The 13,788-nt window shown below is 55.6% G+C and overlaps 1 protein-coding gene across 1 annotated transcript; it reads right to left on the bottom strand.

The window, feature by feature from the left end:
- Positions 1-551: 551 nt before the first annotated feature.
- LSS (lanosterol synthase) lies at positions 552-11,260 on the bottom strand. The gene is made up of 23 exons (XM_062602980.1): positions 11,124-11,260; positions 10,872-11,049; positions 10,652-10,790; positions 10,463-10,571; positions 9,440-9,561; positions 9,117-9,213; positions 8,235-8,370; positions 7,958-8,066; positions 7,482-7,600; positions 6,670-6,767; positions 6,506-6,533; positions 5,888-5,944; positions 5,527-5,598; positions 4,980-5,030; positions 4,682-4,831; positions 4,234-4,330; positions 3,984-4,089; positions 3,415-3,480; positions 2,992-3,072; positions 2,374-2,544; positions 1,874-1,952; positions 1,127-1,668; positions 552-652 (listed from the first exon to the last, which is right to left on the bottom strand). The coding sequence occupies exons 1-22, from the start codon at positions 11,138-11,140 to the stop codon at positions 1,483-1,485; spliced, it is 2,268 nt and encodes a 755-aa protein (XP_062458964.1). The 5' UTR covers positions 11,141-11,260; the 3' UTR covers positions 552-652; positions 1,127-1,482.
- Between the last annotated feature and the right edge of the window lie 2,528 nt (positions 11,261-13,788).

Genomic DNA, 13,788 nt, shown 5'->3' with positions numbered 1-13,788 from the left:
CTGCTTCCTCCTGGTTTCCCCTCCTCCCTGGCAGAGCATGAGACTCAGAAAGTCCTTCGTCAGAGTAAACATTACTGAGCAACAACTAAAAACATCAGTGTTATCAGCATTGCTCCCAGGCCGAAAGTCAAAAACACAGCACTGCACCAGCTACTGAGGAGAAAAATGACTGCTACTGCTGAACCCAGGATACCCCATGCAGCAGCAGAAGGGCACTGGCTGGAGAACAGCTTTGCAAAGCTGGACTGGGGCTGCTGGTGGGCAGCGAGTCCAGGAGCATGCAGGCACCAGCACATTGGGCTTATTGTATAAGCTGCAGGTGGAGAGAATCGATCATTCCCTTTTAGCCCGGTGCTTCCTTGGTATATTTTTCAGGGCCAAGAGCACTGGAAGAGGGCAAAGCAGGCACAGGCTCCAAGCATGGTTTGTGTGTTGGTGGAGGTGGTGCCCATACCACCAGGGAAAGGTGATCCAAGCCAGGTTGCACTGTACATGCTCCCCTCTCCTTGAGACACATTGAGTGGGGCAGACAATGAGAGGCCAACACAAAGTTAAGTTCCCTTTGCAACACCTTTAGCAATTTATTAACCTGTCAGTCAACGTGACTTCCAGCTCCTGACAACAAAGTGTGAATGCCCAACTGTACCATAGTCTGAACAGAGGATCCTGCTGCACTGGGGCTGGCTGGAAGCTTTGCCCTGACACTCATCACCTCAGTGCTTTCTGCTTCAGATTCCCTCTTTTCAAAGCTGGAATGATGGTGGTGACTTCACCAGTGAGGCACTGGGAAGCCAGGTTCCGGCAGTGAGAAAACTGAGGGAAGCACTCCTCTTTTCCATTCATCTGGGGGAGGATAGGATAGGTGCCCTTCCCCTCCCATCACAGGCTCCAGAGCAGGGAGCACTTCAAAGGCAGTTGCTGGCACTCACAGCACAGAGGCCAGCTCAGCAGGGATTGTGCAGTGCACCCCACCACAATGCTGGGCTCTGGGGAGGCCCCCAGTCCTCTTGCTGCAGAAAGCCAACCTGGACAGCATGAGGGGAAGATAAAGGCACTGTTCTACCCAACATAGAATCATGGAATGATTTTGGTTGGAAACGAGCTTAAGATCATCCAGTTCCAACACCCTGCCCTGGGCAAAGGGGATACTATGGGCATCTCTCTCACGAGCTTGAGAGAGTCTGTCTAGATATGTAATAGAAAACAGCTTGGCACCATTCTCAGATCACCAAACTGGTCTGGAAAAGGCACTTCACTCCCTGTCCCATGAGTGAGGATGTATCTGGGAAAACCCTTTAAAAGTGTATTTTTGAAGGAGGTTCAACAGAAGGAGGCTCAGCAAGAGTCCTCCATGGCAGAGCAGCAGCCCGCATGGTGAAGATCAGCACCAGGATACCCTATGCAGCAAATCCCCCCCTGGCCCTATGCAGAAGCTGGTATCTGGGACAAGTCAGAGGCCATGGCATGTGTGATGGCCCGGGCTCAGGCAGACAAAGCCTCTGGTACGGTCTCCCCTGTCCCATCCACGTATCCAGAGCCCAGCTTCCCAGCAAGAGGGCTGTTGGGATGCAGCCGGCAGAAACGGCCCAGCGTCCAGATGGGGAAGACGTTGCAGTACGCGGTGTAACTGATGGCACATGACTTGTTGAATACACCGGCAATGTTCTCCTAAGAGAGAGACAGAGATCAAGGGGGTCCCAGGGGACCACAGTGTGTCCAAGATGTGGCATTGAGCTCATTGCCTTCCTGAAGTCCCCCACTAAAAGCCACACAGGGCCTCCCTTCCAGGTAGGGGAAAGTACACCATTTGCAATGGCTGCACAATGCCCAGGACATCTGGGAACTCCCTGGAAAGACCAGAGGGAAGATGTACCTGAGGCCAGTCCCCGCTGGGCAGCTGCTTGTCAATCAGGAGTTTGATGCCCCTTTCCAGCACGTCAATGTCAGGGTACCTGCAAAGCATGAGGGAGATGTGAACACTCTTATCAAACCGTCTGCAAACCCATGTATTTGGAGAACTTAACCATCCATGTACCTAGGGAACTCAACCACCTCCAGGCTGCCCTGAGCCTGTCCCAAGCATGCTGAGTTCTTCGGGTCAGCCCCTCACAACCATAGCACACCAAGTATCATGAATACAGCAACATTTGCCCAGGCTGGAGGCCTGTGACTGAGATTTAGACCTTTGCTTTACACTGTCTCTCCCATGCCCAGCATTATGAGCCCCAGTGTCAGTGGAGCACTGTGCAGACCAGTCCCTTGATGTGACCACAAGATCACAAACATGGCTGGGGGCATTGCCCACACCAGCCAGGCAGCTGCACCTCCCTGAGCCTGCATTTCTTACTCATCACCAATGAGGGTTGCTCCTACCTGACAGCCATGAGCCCCAGCAGGGCCCAACACGTGTTGTGGATCTGCGACTCAGCGCTCTGCACATAGGTGCGCTGCTCACATGACTCGAAGTCCTCTCCCCACCCGCCATCTGCCATCTGCTTGGAGAGGAGGAACTGGCAGGCCTGGGCCACCTCTCGGCATGCAGCCCTGTGAGGATGGGGCAGAGAATCAGAGCTGGGGACACAGAGTGTTTGCACACCCATGTCCCAGCTGCAAACAGGAGCTGTGCTCTGCCCATGGCTGGCGCTGCCCCACGAGTTAGGCCCAGTGAGTGCCCTGCTCATAGCACAGAATCACAGAATCAACCAGGCTGGAAATGACCTTTAAGCTCATCCAGTCCAACCACTCCCCAGCACTGCCAAGGCCACCACTAACCCATGGCACTGAGGCCTCGTCTTCACGGTGTGTGAATGCTTGCAGGGACGGTGACTCCAGCACTGCCCCGGGCAGCCTGTTCCAATGCCTGATATCAGAGGCACAGGATTTGGGAGGAGCAGGAGAGCCTATGCACAGCCAGGGCATCCACCCAGCCTCGCCATGATGTCCTGCCCCAGCCCTAGAGGTAGGTAGAGGCAAAGGAATGAGGCTTCTCACCCATCATGGTACGTGTGCTGCATACTGGCAAATGCCTCCAGCCCAAACCAGGTGCCATAGGTGAAACAAACCCCCCAGCTCCTAGAAGGAAAGGGAGAGAGGCACTGTCAGGGGTGCGGGGCTTCAGGTTGAGGTGTTCACAGCACACAGGCGCAGCCAGGCATAGAGCTGCCTGTGCCTTCCCCTGTGACACAGCCATGCCCAGTCCCACCACCCCTGCTCTCAGTTCGCTCACCAGTCTTCATCAAACACTCTGGGACCAGAGAAGCTGGAGCCACCCTTGTCCTAAGGGGCTGTCTGCATCTTGTGCAGCGCACAAGGAACCTACTCAGCCCCATTTGCCCTTCCCACAGATCCCGCCAGCCAGGAATGCTTGTCCTCTTGGTCCCTCTCACACTGCGGCAGCCAGGGAACACTGCTTACCCTTCCCATGACCCATCAGCTCGCTGCTTCTTGCGACAGAAGTCCAGGCCCTTCCGCAGAGTCTCTCTGGTCAGGAAAAAGACACCCATTTCAGAAGCAGTTGCTTCATCAGGAGCATCCATCAGTTCTTCTAAGGCTTTGATGGGTCCCATTGTTATAAGGCTCAAGAGGCAAGAGCATGCACACTGTTCAGGATCTAAGAGTCAAATCAAGCACCAGCTGGGTGCTTCATGCCAGCAAGCAAGCAGGGGACATAGCCTACAGCTGGCTGCAAGGTCAAGGCAAGTGCTAAGTCAGGGGAGGCAGATCTCTACGAATTTCCCCCCAGCCTGAACCCAAACAGGCTTAAGAGGCTGCTTGTGGGTGGCTCTGGCTTGGAGAAGTCACCAGCATCCCAGCTGTGCAGATACCAGTGGCCACCCCAGGGGCTGCTCCATGCCAGTGCAGAGATCCAGGCAAGACTCCTGACAGGGCTCAGCAGGGGCTGTGTCAACAGAGGCCAAAGCAGGCAGCACGGGACACTGCAGCCTGTCTTCTCCCCTACCCAGCTCTCGTCTTAAGTGCCTCACCTAATCTCTGGAGCTCTGTGCTCAGGGAACTCATCATGGAAGTGTTTCAGTGCCTGCATGACAGCGGATGTACACTCCACATAGGTGTAGTCAATCATGATGTCACCTGAAGGCGAAGGGTATCAGTTACCCCACACTATCCTACAGAGGGTCCTGGGGCAAAGCCAGGCATGCAATGGGCACAGCAAGGCCAGGCCACTGTGTCCATTCACAGTGCACAGGATGACCATCCCCTTGCAGCTCCCCTTACCAAACACCTCTGAGGGGTTCAGGAGCTCCAGTAAGTGGCCTCCTCGCTTGGTTTCATACGTGGCAAAGCCTCCATCCGAGTTCCTCATGCTCAACAACTGCCCAGACGAGAAGAGAGAAGGGTTGGGACTGGCTCATAGGCAGTGCCACCACCCCAGTCTGCTCCAAAACAGGTGTGAGGACAAAGTCAGACCCACAAGTCCATGGGGTGGGCAGACAACTCAGGTCCCAAACTACACTGACATCTGACACTGACAATCTGAACCATCACATTATATTATGTTGCATATGTAGCTCTGCATCACAGCAAATAATGGTGTTCCCACACCAGGCCACAGGCCTTGTTGCAGGCTAAGTAATATCAGATCTAACAACTCTTCAGGCCTTGATTTTAGCTTGGTTTCGATGTTGCCCACATTCACCTTTGCCCTAATTTTTGCAGCACTTACCACATTCACAGCATCAAAGAGGCGCTCGGGGGGGATAGGCTTGGCTATGAAGGGGCACTTCTTCTGCAGAAGCATTACTGACTTCAGCCCCTCTGCTGTGCAATCTGCCACGATCCAGCCGCAGTCTCGGGTGCTGAAGGGGAAGCCGCCCTGGAAAGGGAACAGGAGGGCTGCAGCACCTTCCTCTGACCTGTTCTGTTCTTGTAAGGGAGGAGGTGCTGCCCCTCATTCCCATCCCCTGTGCCCAAATCCCTGCCCTGTTTGTGTGTCCTTCAGAGGCCAGTTGCAGACATCATACCTTGTTCATATGGCGATAGTATTTCTGGTAGTCGGGTGGGTTCTCTGGGATCTGCAGAAGACAAGGAACAAGTGAGAGAAGTGTTGCTGAAGTCCCCTTTTTGGGTGCTTTCCTGTCAAGGACCCATCTCCTTTCAGTGCTCCCACTGGTGGCACTATGAGCAAGACCTTTGACTGTATCTGCACCAAGCTGCTGGTGATGGTGACCCCCACCATGAGCTACTGGTCTGGCAGCAGGAGCTGAGGCTTACACAGTCTAGGATTCCTAGACGGGTGCCTCAAATGTGTGAGCACCAGACAGGACGAAGGACAAATAAGCCCAAACTCTCAGTTTTCCAGCCTGTCTTAGCCCAGGCAGCCAACCCAAAAATCCCTGGGCCTGGCCAAGGCCCTCTCCCAGAAACAGGGAGTGAAAGCAGAAGGCCGTCCTAGGACTTTGGTAGTCCACCCCTTCAGAAGAGCTCCTGAGAAGGCAACAGACGCATCCAGCAGGGCTCTGAGCAGCAGCCAAGTCTGCACAGTGTGAGACACCAACTGGTTCTGCTCACCTGGGTGAACTGGAGGAATTCATGGGCATTTTGGAGGCAGGATGTGAATTCAGACATCTTCTGGCCTTCTGCCTGCAAACAGAGGTTCACAGCACTCAGCAAGGAGCTCTGGCAACCAAATGTGTCCCTCAAGACAAATACGTGCTGGGACCTTGCTGACCTGCTGGTCTAGGGGCTGTTAATTAATGCCTTTCATGTAGCCCTTTCTGTAGATTTGCTTTCATACCTTATTTACTGTTTCCATTAAAACCCCTACAAGGAGAACTGAGCCAACAACTGTTGCTGGCATCACTAAGGTGTTTGCATGACCAGCTCTTGGGCTTACCACAGCAATCACATCATACCCTCCAAAAAACTTTACCTCCAAGAAGGCTTGGATGGCAAAGGCAGTGTCCCAGAGCTGGGATCCATTTGTGCCCTGGAAGAGAGAAAGCAGATGGTGAGAAGCAGGTCCTGACAACAGCCTGACCGAGGTGTGGGGTCTATGGGACAGCACATCCCTCCTGCATTACCCCCCTAGCTCCCTCCACCCTATGCCTCAGTTTTGTGTCACCCAACATCATAGCTGATGTGCTGGCATAGAGGGGACAGATGCAGCAGCTCAGGAACAGCAATGCAATAGGAAATGAGACAGCAGCTGAGACAGGAGAGGTGGTACAGGGACACAACAGCCACGAGAAATGCACAGCTGAGTCCTCACGCAGTATTAGGAGCCTGTCTTTCTCCTCCCTTCTCCCAGGACCTGTGGAGATGAAGGGGATGGAGGCCCTCAGCTTACAGCCACAGAGAGGCAAACTAGCAGGACACTGTTCACTTCTAGCACAGCCAGGGGAGGTGGCAGTGAGACAAAGCCACCAGGCACCAAAGGCAAGTGGCGGGAGCTCAGGCACAGGGTGAATAAGCTATCCCATTATTCCATGGGCTCTCCCAGCACAACAGGGTCCCTCTGAGTCACAGCTGAACTCCTACAGCACTTCACCTGCATCTTCATGCCATCGAGGCCCAGCCTGTAGGAGGAGAGAGCACAGTGCTGCAGCACAGGCACAGCAAGAGCACCGGGAAGCAGGCTGGGAGCCACGGTGTGCCTGCTCTGCAGGGACCAGAGCCCAAAGCTGTGCCAGGTAAGCCACACTCAGCCCTTACCAGAGATAGTCAGGGATCCTGGAAACATGCTCTTGGAAAGCTGGGGAGTTCTTCCCATCCACGAACCAGCGAACCAGCATGTTGATTGTCTTCGAAATCTGTTGAGAGCAGCACTGTCACTGCTCTGGATACAGCTTCTTCCAGCAACACAGACTTAAATCCCTCCCACCCAGAACAAAGCCATCTAGAGGTGTCCCCAGGCTTGATCCCAACCGCTCCATCTGTGGCTGAGTTAGTGAGGTAGGTGCCACAAGATTTCTCCAGAGCTTCTCCTCAGATTGTTTCCCTGGACCACAAGGAGAGGCAGCCCTCATCAGCACTGCAGCTATCCCATGTCCTGTTAGTGTTAAGCTCTTGAGGAATAGGAGCAGCAGGAGCTGCACCTGAGCAAGATCATAGAATCCCACACTGGCTTCTGTTGAAAGGGACCTTAAAGCTCATCCAATTCCAACCACCACCCACGGGCAGGGACACCTTCCACTAGAGCAGCTTGCTTCAAGGCCCTGTGTCCAACCTGGCCTTGAACACTGCCAGGGATGGGGCAGCCACAGCTTCTCTGGGCACCCTGTGCCAGTGCCTCAGCACCCTCACAGGGAAGAACTTGTTCCTTATTTCCAACCTAAACTTCCCGTTTTAATTTAAACCCATCACCCCTTGTCCTATTGCTCCAGTCCCTGATGAAGGGCCCCTCTCCAGCATCCAGAGAGGGATCTGGTGATTATGGTTACATGCCACAATTGCAAAGAGCTGGGGTGGGTCACAAACTGGTCCTTAAAGAGCAAAAGGCAAGGTCTTTAAAGCAAGTGTCCTACCGGCCCAATGCTGATGCACTTGGTGAATCTGTCATCAGCCTTGATGTGGTCATACAGCTCTGTGACAGCTCGCTGCCGCAGGTGAGTGCTGTGGTGGGCTTCGTACACATTCATGATGGCTACAGGAGACGAAAGAGATATGCAATGAAAGACTCAGCCCATGCAGCCAGGCTCATGTTCTGTGGCAGGCTGCACTGCTGTTCTCATGGTGACCAGGGAAGGAAAGCATGGGAACTGCTCTGCCCCACAGTGACCCAAGGACCTGGGCACAGGGCCCTGCTGCTCTCAGGGAGGGAGAAGCCCATGGATCACACACTCCATGTCTCTACCCCAGCTCCAGAGATAGCTCGCAGTTGACCCTAAAGAGCCCTCATGGTCCAAAGCAGCTTCAGTTCCACCACCACCAGCTCACTTGGTGCCATAATTTAAACCCAGCTGATAACTCAGCCCTTCCACCCCAGCCAACACCCACTCACCATAGGCGATCCCCAGCAGCCAGCTGTGCGGAGTGTACACATCACAGGCAGCCACGTTGTTCCTCTGGGCTGGCCAGTCTATGCTGGCATAGTCCTGCACGTACAGCTCCTGCACAAGACAACGAAGGGCATCAGCCTGGGAGCAAGCACCCAGAGGCAGCTGACTGCTGGAATTTGGCTCCCCTGCCTGGACACAGGGACAGTGTGGGTATGGGAGCTGTCACTGCACAAGCCAGAGGGACGGGGAGTCACGTAACCTCACTGGAGAGCTCCTGACCTGCCGCAAGCTCCGTATGAGCTCATCCTCTTCTGCTGACAGACGTTTGGCATAACAGTAGCTCATGGGCAGGTAAACCTGGCGGCAGTGGCACCAGAGCCGGGATGGGTGGGCTGGGAACCATGTAGGAAGCAGCCTGTTTGCAACAGAGAAGGTGGTACTGTGAGGAACAAGGAGGGCCAAGGGCAGCATGGAGAAACAGTGTGTTGGCAGGGGGATGCCTGGAGCAGGGCAAGCCTTTCCCTGTCCCCTGTTCCAGCTGGTCCAGCTGCTGGAGAAAAGAAGGGAATATCCACACTGCCTGGCACTGCTCTGATCCTCCCCACCAGGGATGCTCCCTCTCTCTAGAGCCAGCAGGCACTGCTCCTGGCCCAGTATATAAAGCGTAGGGAGGCTCCCAAGCTGAGAGAGTCAGTTCAGGGCCCTCTTCTCTTCCCCACATGACTCTGAAGGCAGACAGAGCACCATCAGCCCTTGCTACTGTGCAGCCTCTGCTTTCACACAGGGAAAATGTCATATACTTGCCTCTCTGATACCCAGAGGCCCTCTGAGTAATCAGGAAGGGTACGAGTGAGGGTTAGAGCTGGCAGCCTTCCACGTGGCTGTTCTGTCCTGCTAGGACCCAGTTCTGGCGAGCCACAAGAGCAGAAGCAGGCAGGCAGGGAGCACACAGATATAATGGGACCACATAGGAAAAGCTCTGGCATCTCCCTCAGGGCATTGTTCAGTCCTGTCCACCCACTGGCTGGCCTTGTTGCTACGGTCTTCCAGGACATATCTGGAGTTATCCCAGCAAACACCATTTCCATGAGATAGCTGTGGGTTGAGGCTGGAGGCAGGACTGACAACACCCCCTACCTCCACACTGAAGGGGGCACATACCACATCTCTGGGAGAAGCGTGTTCATTCCCTCCCAGCTGTAAACGTTCAGGACAGCCAGCCAAAACTTCCCCCAGGAAGGGATTCCCACAGCACCTCCTGCAGAGAGAGGCATCAACTTTCAGGGTTAATACAAACATGCCAGCTCCCTGCTTGCTTCTCCAGCACAGGCTCCACTTCTCCCCAGGTTAACTGAAAACGCAGATGCCATCACGGGCAAGCAAGAGCAGCAGTTCCCCTGTTACCTGGAAGCCCCCATGTCCCATATAGCCCTCAGGTCCAGACAGACCTCTCTCCCCAGCAGTGCTGGCACACAGCAGCTGACCTTTGCTGTGCAGGTTGACACGGGCCCGCACAATGTCAGGGTCATCTGGTCCGACCCCGAGGATCCTCAGGGCTACGTAGTTGAGTGCTGTGCCAAACACTGTCGATTTGTCTTCCACATGCCTGTCACACACACACACACACAGACAGCACAGCCATTAGCCAGCTACTGGTATTAGCCAGGAACAACCCACTGTACAGGGCTGTCTTTGTCAGGGTGAAGTGGAATGCCAGCAGTGACTGTGGAAAAGGGGACACCCAACTAATGCAGGGAGAAACACTGCTCTGCACTACCCTGTTACACACAGTGTGGTTTGTGTTGGAAAGGACCTTAAAGCTCATCCAGCTCCAACCTGCCACAGGCAGGGACACCTTCCACTGGAGCAGGCTGCTCCAAGCCCCTGTGTCCAACCTGGCCTTGAACACTGCCAGGGATGGGGCAGCCACAGCTTCTCTGGGCACCCTGTGCCAGCGCCTCAGCACCCTCACAGGGAAGAGCTTCTGCCTAAGAGCTCATCTCAGTCTCCCCTGTTCTGGCAGGTTAAAGCCATTCCCCTTGTCCTGTCCCTACAGGCCCTTGTCCAAAGCCCCTCTCCAGGTTTCCTGTAGCCCCTTTAGGCACTGGAGCTGCTCTGAGGTCTCCCCTTAAGGGGCCTTCTCTTCTCCAGGCTGAACCAGCCCAGCTCTCTCAGCCTGGCTCCAGAGCAGAGCTGCTCCAGCCCTCGCAGCATCTCTGTGGCCTCCTCTGGGCTTGTTCCAACAGCTCCCACTTGTGCTGGGGGCCCCAGGTGGTGTGAGATGCACGATGCTTTAGGATATAGTACCATAGAGGTGATACAGCCAGGCTTGATGCTCCTGCCACCTCTGTGACAAAAGGTACCTGGAGTGCTACACAAGCAAGTCCAACCCCCAGAGGTATCACTGTGGCAGAGTCCTGCACCCCCGGCCTGGGCAGATTTGACATCAGCTCCAAGTGCTGGACCTCGGTGGTGCCATCACCTGAAGTACCATCTCTGCTACTCACAAGCCCCAGCCTCCGTCCGGGAGCTGCACGGAGAGCAGGTACCGCACCATCTCCTTCCGAACGCCTTCCGGCAGCTGGATCTTGGCAGTGTGACACGTTATGAGCAGACCTAGAGGATCAGAGGGGCTCTAGCATCAACCCGAACGCGTTCGCTCGCTCCTCTCAGCGGAGGCGCCCTCCGCGGCTCACCTGGCAGCAGGAAGAGGGGACCGCCGTAGTCACCGGCCCAGTGCCCGTCCTCAGCCTGCAGAGCGGCGTAGAACCGCATCCCCTTGCGGGCAGCCTCCCGGGCCGTGCCGGCCACCGGCGAGGCCGTCAGCGCCTCAACCTGCGTGGGGGGAGACAGCGCCTGAGCCGGGGGTGCCCCTCGGCTGGGGCTCTGCCGCCCGCTCCCGCCCCAGACCCGCACCGTGTCCAGCCCGAGGCTGTGCTCCTCCAGCAGCGTCTGCGCCCGCCGCTCGCCGCCGTCCCCATCGCCGTCGCCCAGGTAGTGCCAGCGCTGCCGGCCGCCCTCGCACCGCAGTCTCCAGTCGGGCAGCGCCGTGGCCGGGGCCGAGCGCCGCGGGCCGCCTCTCCGCCGCACCGCCCTGCGCAGACAGGCACCGTGAGCCGCGACCCCCGCTGCGCCCCGCCGCCTGCCCGCCGCCCAGCCGGCACCCACCCGCCGTCCGCCGCCATCGCTTCAGCGTGCCCGTTACCGCCGCGCCGGGGCTAGCACCGGCGCCGGGGCCGCACCGCCCTGGGCCGACATCGCCTCACGGGCCGCAGCCAACGGGGCCGCGGAGCCGCGCCGGCAGCACCGCCCCGGCCGTAAGCACCGCCCCACGCCGCGCCCCTCGTGGTCAGGCGGGTGCGGAACACGGGGGCTGCTGCGGAGCTCCTGCGGCCGCCAGCCCCGGCTCGGCTCGGCTCGGCTCGGCTCGGCTCGGCTCGGCTCGCAGGCATCGACTGCCCTTGGCCGCGGTGGCTGCAGCTGCATCACCCGGCTCCAGTACCCACCCCGTGGCCGCTGTCGTCCCTGTGCGCATCGCCCTTCTTGCAGCACCTCCGGTCGTGCAGCTGAGATGCCAGAGGGACGGGATACAATCGAGAGGGACTTGGACAGGTGCAAGAAGTGGGCTCATGCGAACTTCATGAGGTTCAACAAGGCCAAGGGCAAGGTCCTGGGTTGTGGCAACATCAACGCAAGCTAGGGGACAGAGGGATTGAGAGTAGCCCTGAGGAGAAGGGCTTGGGGGTACTGGTAGATGAAAGACTGGATGTGACCCCGTGAGGAGGGGTGCAGCAAGCAGGAGTGACACCCCTAGAACAGTCTGTTATGCTTTATGGGTGCTGCAACAATGGGGTTACAGGAGAAGAGACACGTGGCACATCCTGGGGGGAGTAAGGTGTCCGCGCTGTGACCCCTGCCATGGCTGCCACCCTCCTGCAGGCACTGGCATGGGACAGCAGCCCAAGAGGTCCATGAGCAGGTGGCAGTGGCCTGGCTTCCCTCCTACTGCAGAAGCAACACCAGCCTAAGCCACTAAGGCAGTGGAAAGCTCAGGTGGAAGAGCCACAGTTCATGGCCTGCTATCAAAGTTAAGCCTTGGATCTAAGGTCTTGGAGGCAGGGACCATCTCCATGCCTGTGCATCCCTGGAGGCCTCAGGGAGCATGGGGGGGGGGGGGGGGGGGGCGGGCAGGGATAAAAGAGCTACTCCCGAATGTGGCACCCATCAGCACCTCAGGACAGAAACGTGCCTGTGAATTAATACTTGTATTCACACGCTACGAGTTCTGCTGGCAGACGGTTTTGCACTCAAGTCCTGCATAACCTCAGGGGTTATTTGGAGAGGATACAGCAATTTTAGTTTGGAATTCTAGAATTAATTTGGTATTAATTTTATAAACTAAGCTTAGGTCACACACAGGCTCAGCCCTGGGTTTGGCAGAACACCTAAGGGTGCTGGAGCCCTCCTGGGGGGAGCTGTTATCCTTATGGCATGAGCATAACAGCTTTGACTTGTGCCTTATACCACCAGTCCTCGCTAGGGAGGGCTGTGTTGCTTCCCATCACTGTTTAAATGGAAAAAGGGAACTCTAGAAGTTCAGACATGGGTGTTGTATGTGGGGCTTAGTAGCCTGCTGATTACTTTTGCTTTAAGGGGAAAAAAACGGTGATAATGGATCTCCCTGAGATGAGCTTCAGGGAAGTTGCTCCAAATCCTTGTGGATGCCAAAATCTCCAGGTAATTTATGTAATGCTTGTCTAAAGGCAGTGAGTGACGGAAGATGAAACACTTGGGTTTATTTCTCTGTTCCTATAAACCTGCCTGCCTTAGAAATGCCAGTTTAGTCATTAAACTTCTAATACCTACCAAGCTTCTGTTGCCCAGGCATTACTTTCAGACTAGTCCACAGCTGACAGAGTAAGACTGTTGCTGTTGTCTGTGGGCTCTCTTCTTGCTGGAAACATTAGAAGCTGAAGGTGTTCTCCTGTGAAAGAGATGCTGCCAGCTACTAAAAGCCATCACCACAACTTCTCTCTTTTCATTGCAGTCCAGCACACAAGGCTCAGCTCACAACTGAGTTGTTATGCTCCTAGAATCAACATTGCAAAGGTACTTCAAAGCCGTGGTTTGTGTTAAAAGGGATCTGACCAAGGGGATGTTACAAAACATGGTCTAAAGCATCTATAAAACAAACTCCCATGGTTTCCTCTGGCCCTGTCAAGGTAACTTGGGAAATGCAGCAAAAGGTGTGAGCCTCCAGCACCCTGCTCCAGCAGCAAGCCTGCGGTGCTAGAGGCACTTGGATTGATGCTGCAATGCCTTCTCTCAGCACAGGTTTGAGGGAGAACATATTCCTATCTCTTTTTAATGAACTCCAGAGTAGTCTCTTGTTGTTTCAGCTGAATTCAGGCAGGAACTGACTTTAGCTCAAGGCCATGTTTCAGACAAGGTAAGAGCATCCCTGTGTTTCCAGCTCCAGAGGATTTGTGGCAGTGGTACACTACTCAGTGTTTCCTTAAGGGGTTAGAAAACCTGTCAAGGTGACAGCACCCGGGGGACCAGCAGCGAGGCTCAGAGCTGCTCCTCTGCAGCCCTAGTGCACGGTTGTACTGGGAAGACAGTGGGGTAAATGGCAATGAGCCAGAGCCCAGGATTTAGGAGATGAAGGTGGAGGTGAAGGTGCATTTGCCTGTGGTTCCCAAGAAGGAGGCACCATTTTAACCTTGTGAGTGTGTTCAGTGGGGGGCAAAAAAGACCCACTGTTCATCCAATGGAGCCTGCCTCATCCCTCCTCATCTTCATGTGGAGGCAGAGGTTATGCAGGGCTCAATGG

The sequence above is a fragment of the Pezoporus occidentalis genome, unplaced genomic scaffold (genome assembly GCF_034315485.1).
Source record: "Pezoporus occidentalis ecotype Australia unplaced genomic scaffold, CSIRO_AGI_Poc_V1 ctg118, whole genome shotgun sequence".
In the NCBI taxonomy this organism is placed as follows: Eukaryota; Metazoa; Chordata; class Aves; order Psittaciformes; family Psittacidae; genus Pezoporus; species Pezoporus occidentalis.
The sequence above is the reverse complement of the archived record's forward strand: the minus strand, read 5'-3'. Positions and strand labels throughout refer to the sequence as shown.

What these genes read in the sequence shown, in the direction of transcription:
- LSS (XM_062602980.1), bottom strand. An exon ending in TCATACGGAGCTTGCGGCAG is followed by an intron (nt 8,067 to 8,234) that starts GTCAGGAGCTCT and finishes TGTCTTGTGCAG; the next exon opens with GAGCTGTACGTGCAGGACTA. An exon ending in TCTTTGATGCTGTGAATGTG is followed by an intron (nt 4,331 to 4,681) that starts GTAAGTGCTGCA and finishes TCGTCTGGGCAG; the next exon opens with TTGTTGAGCATGAGGAACTC.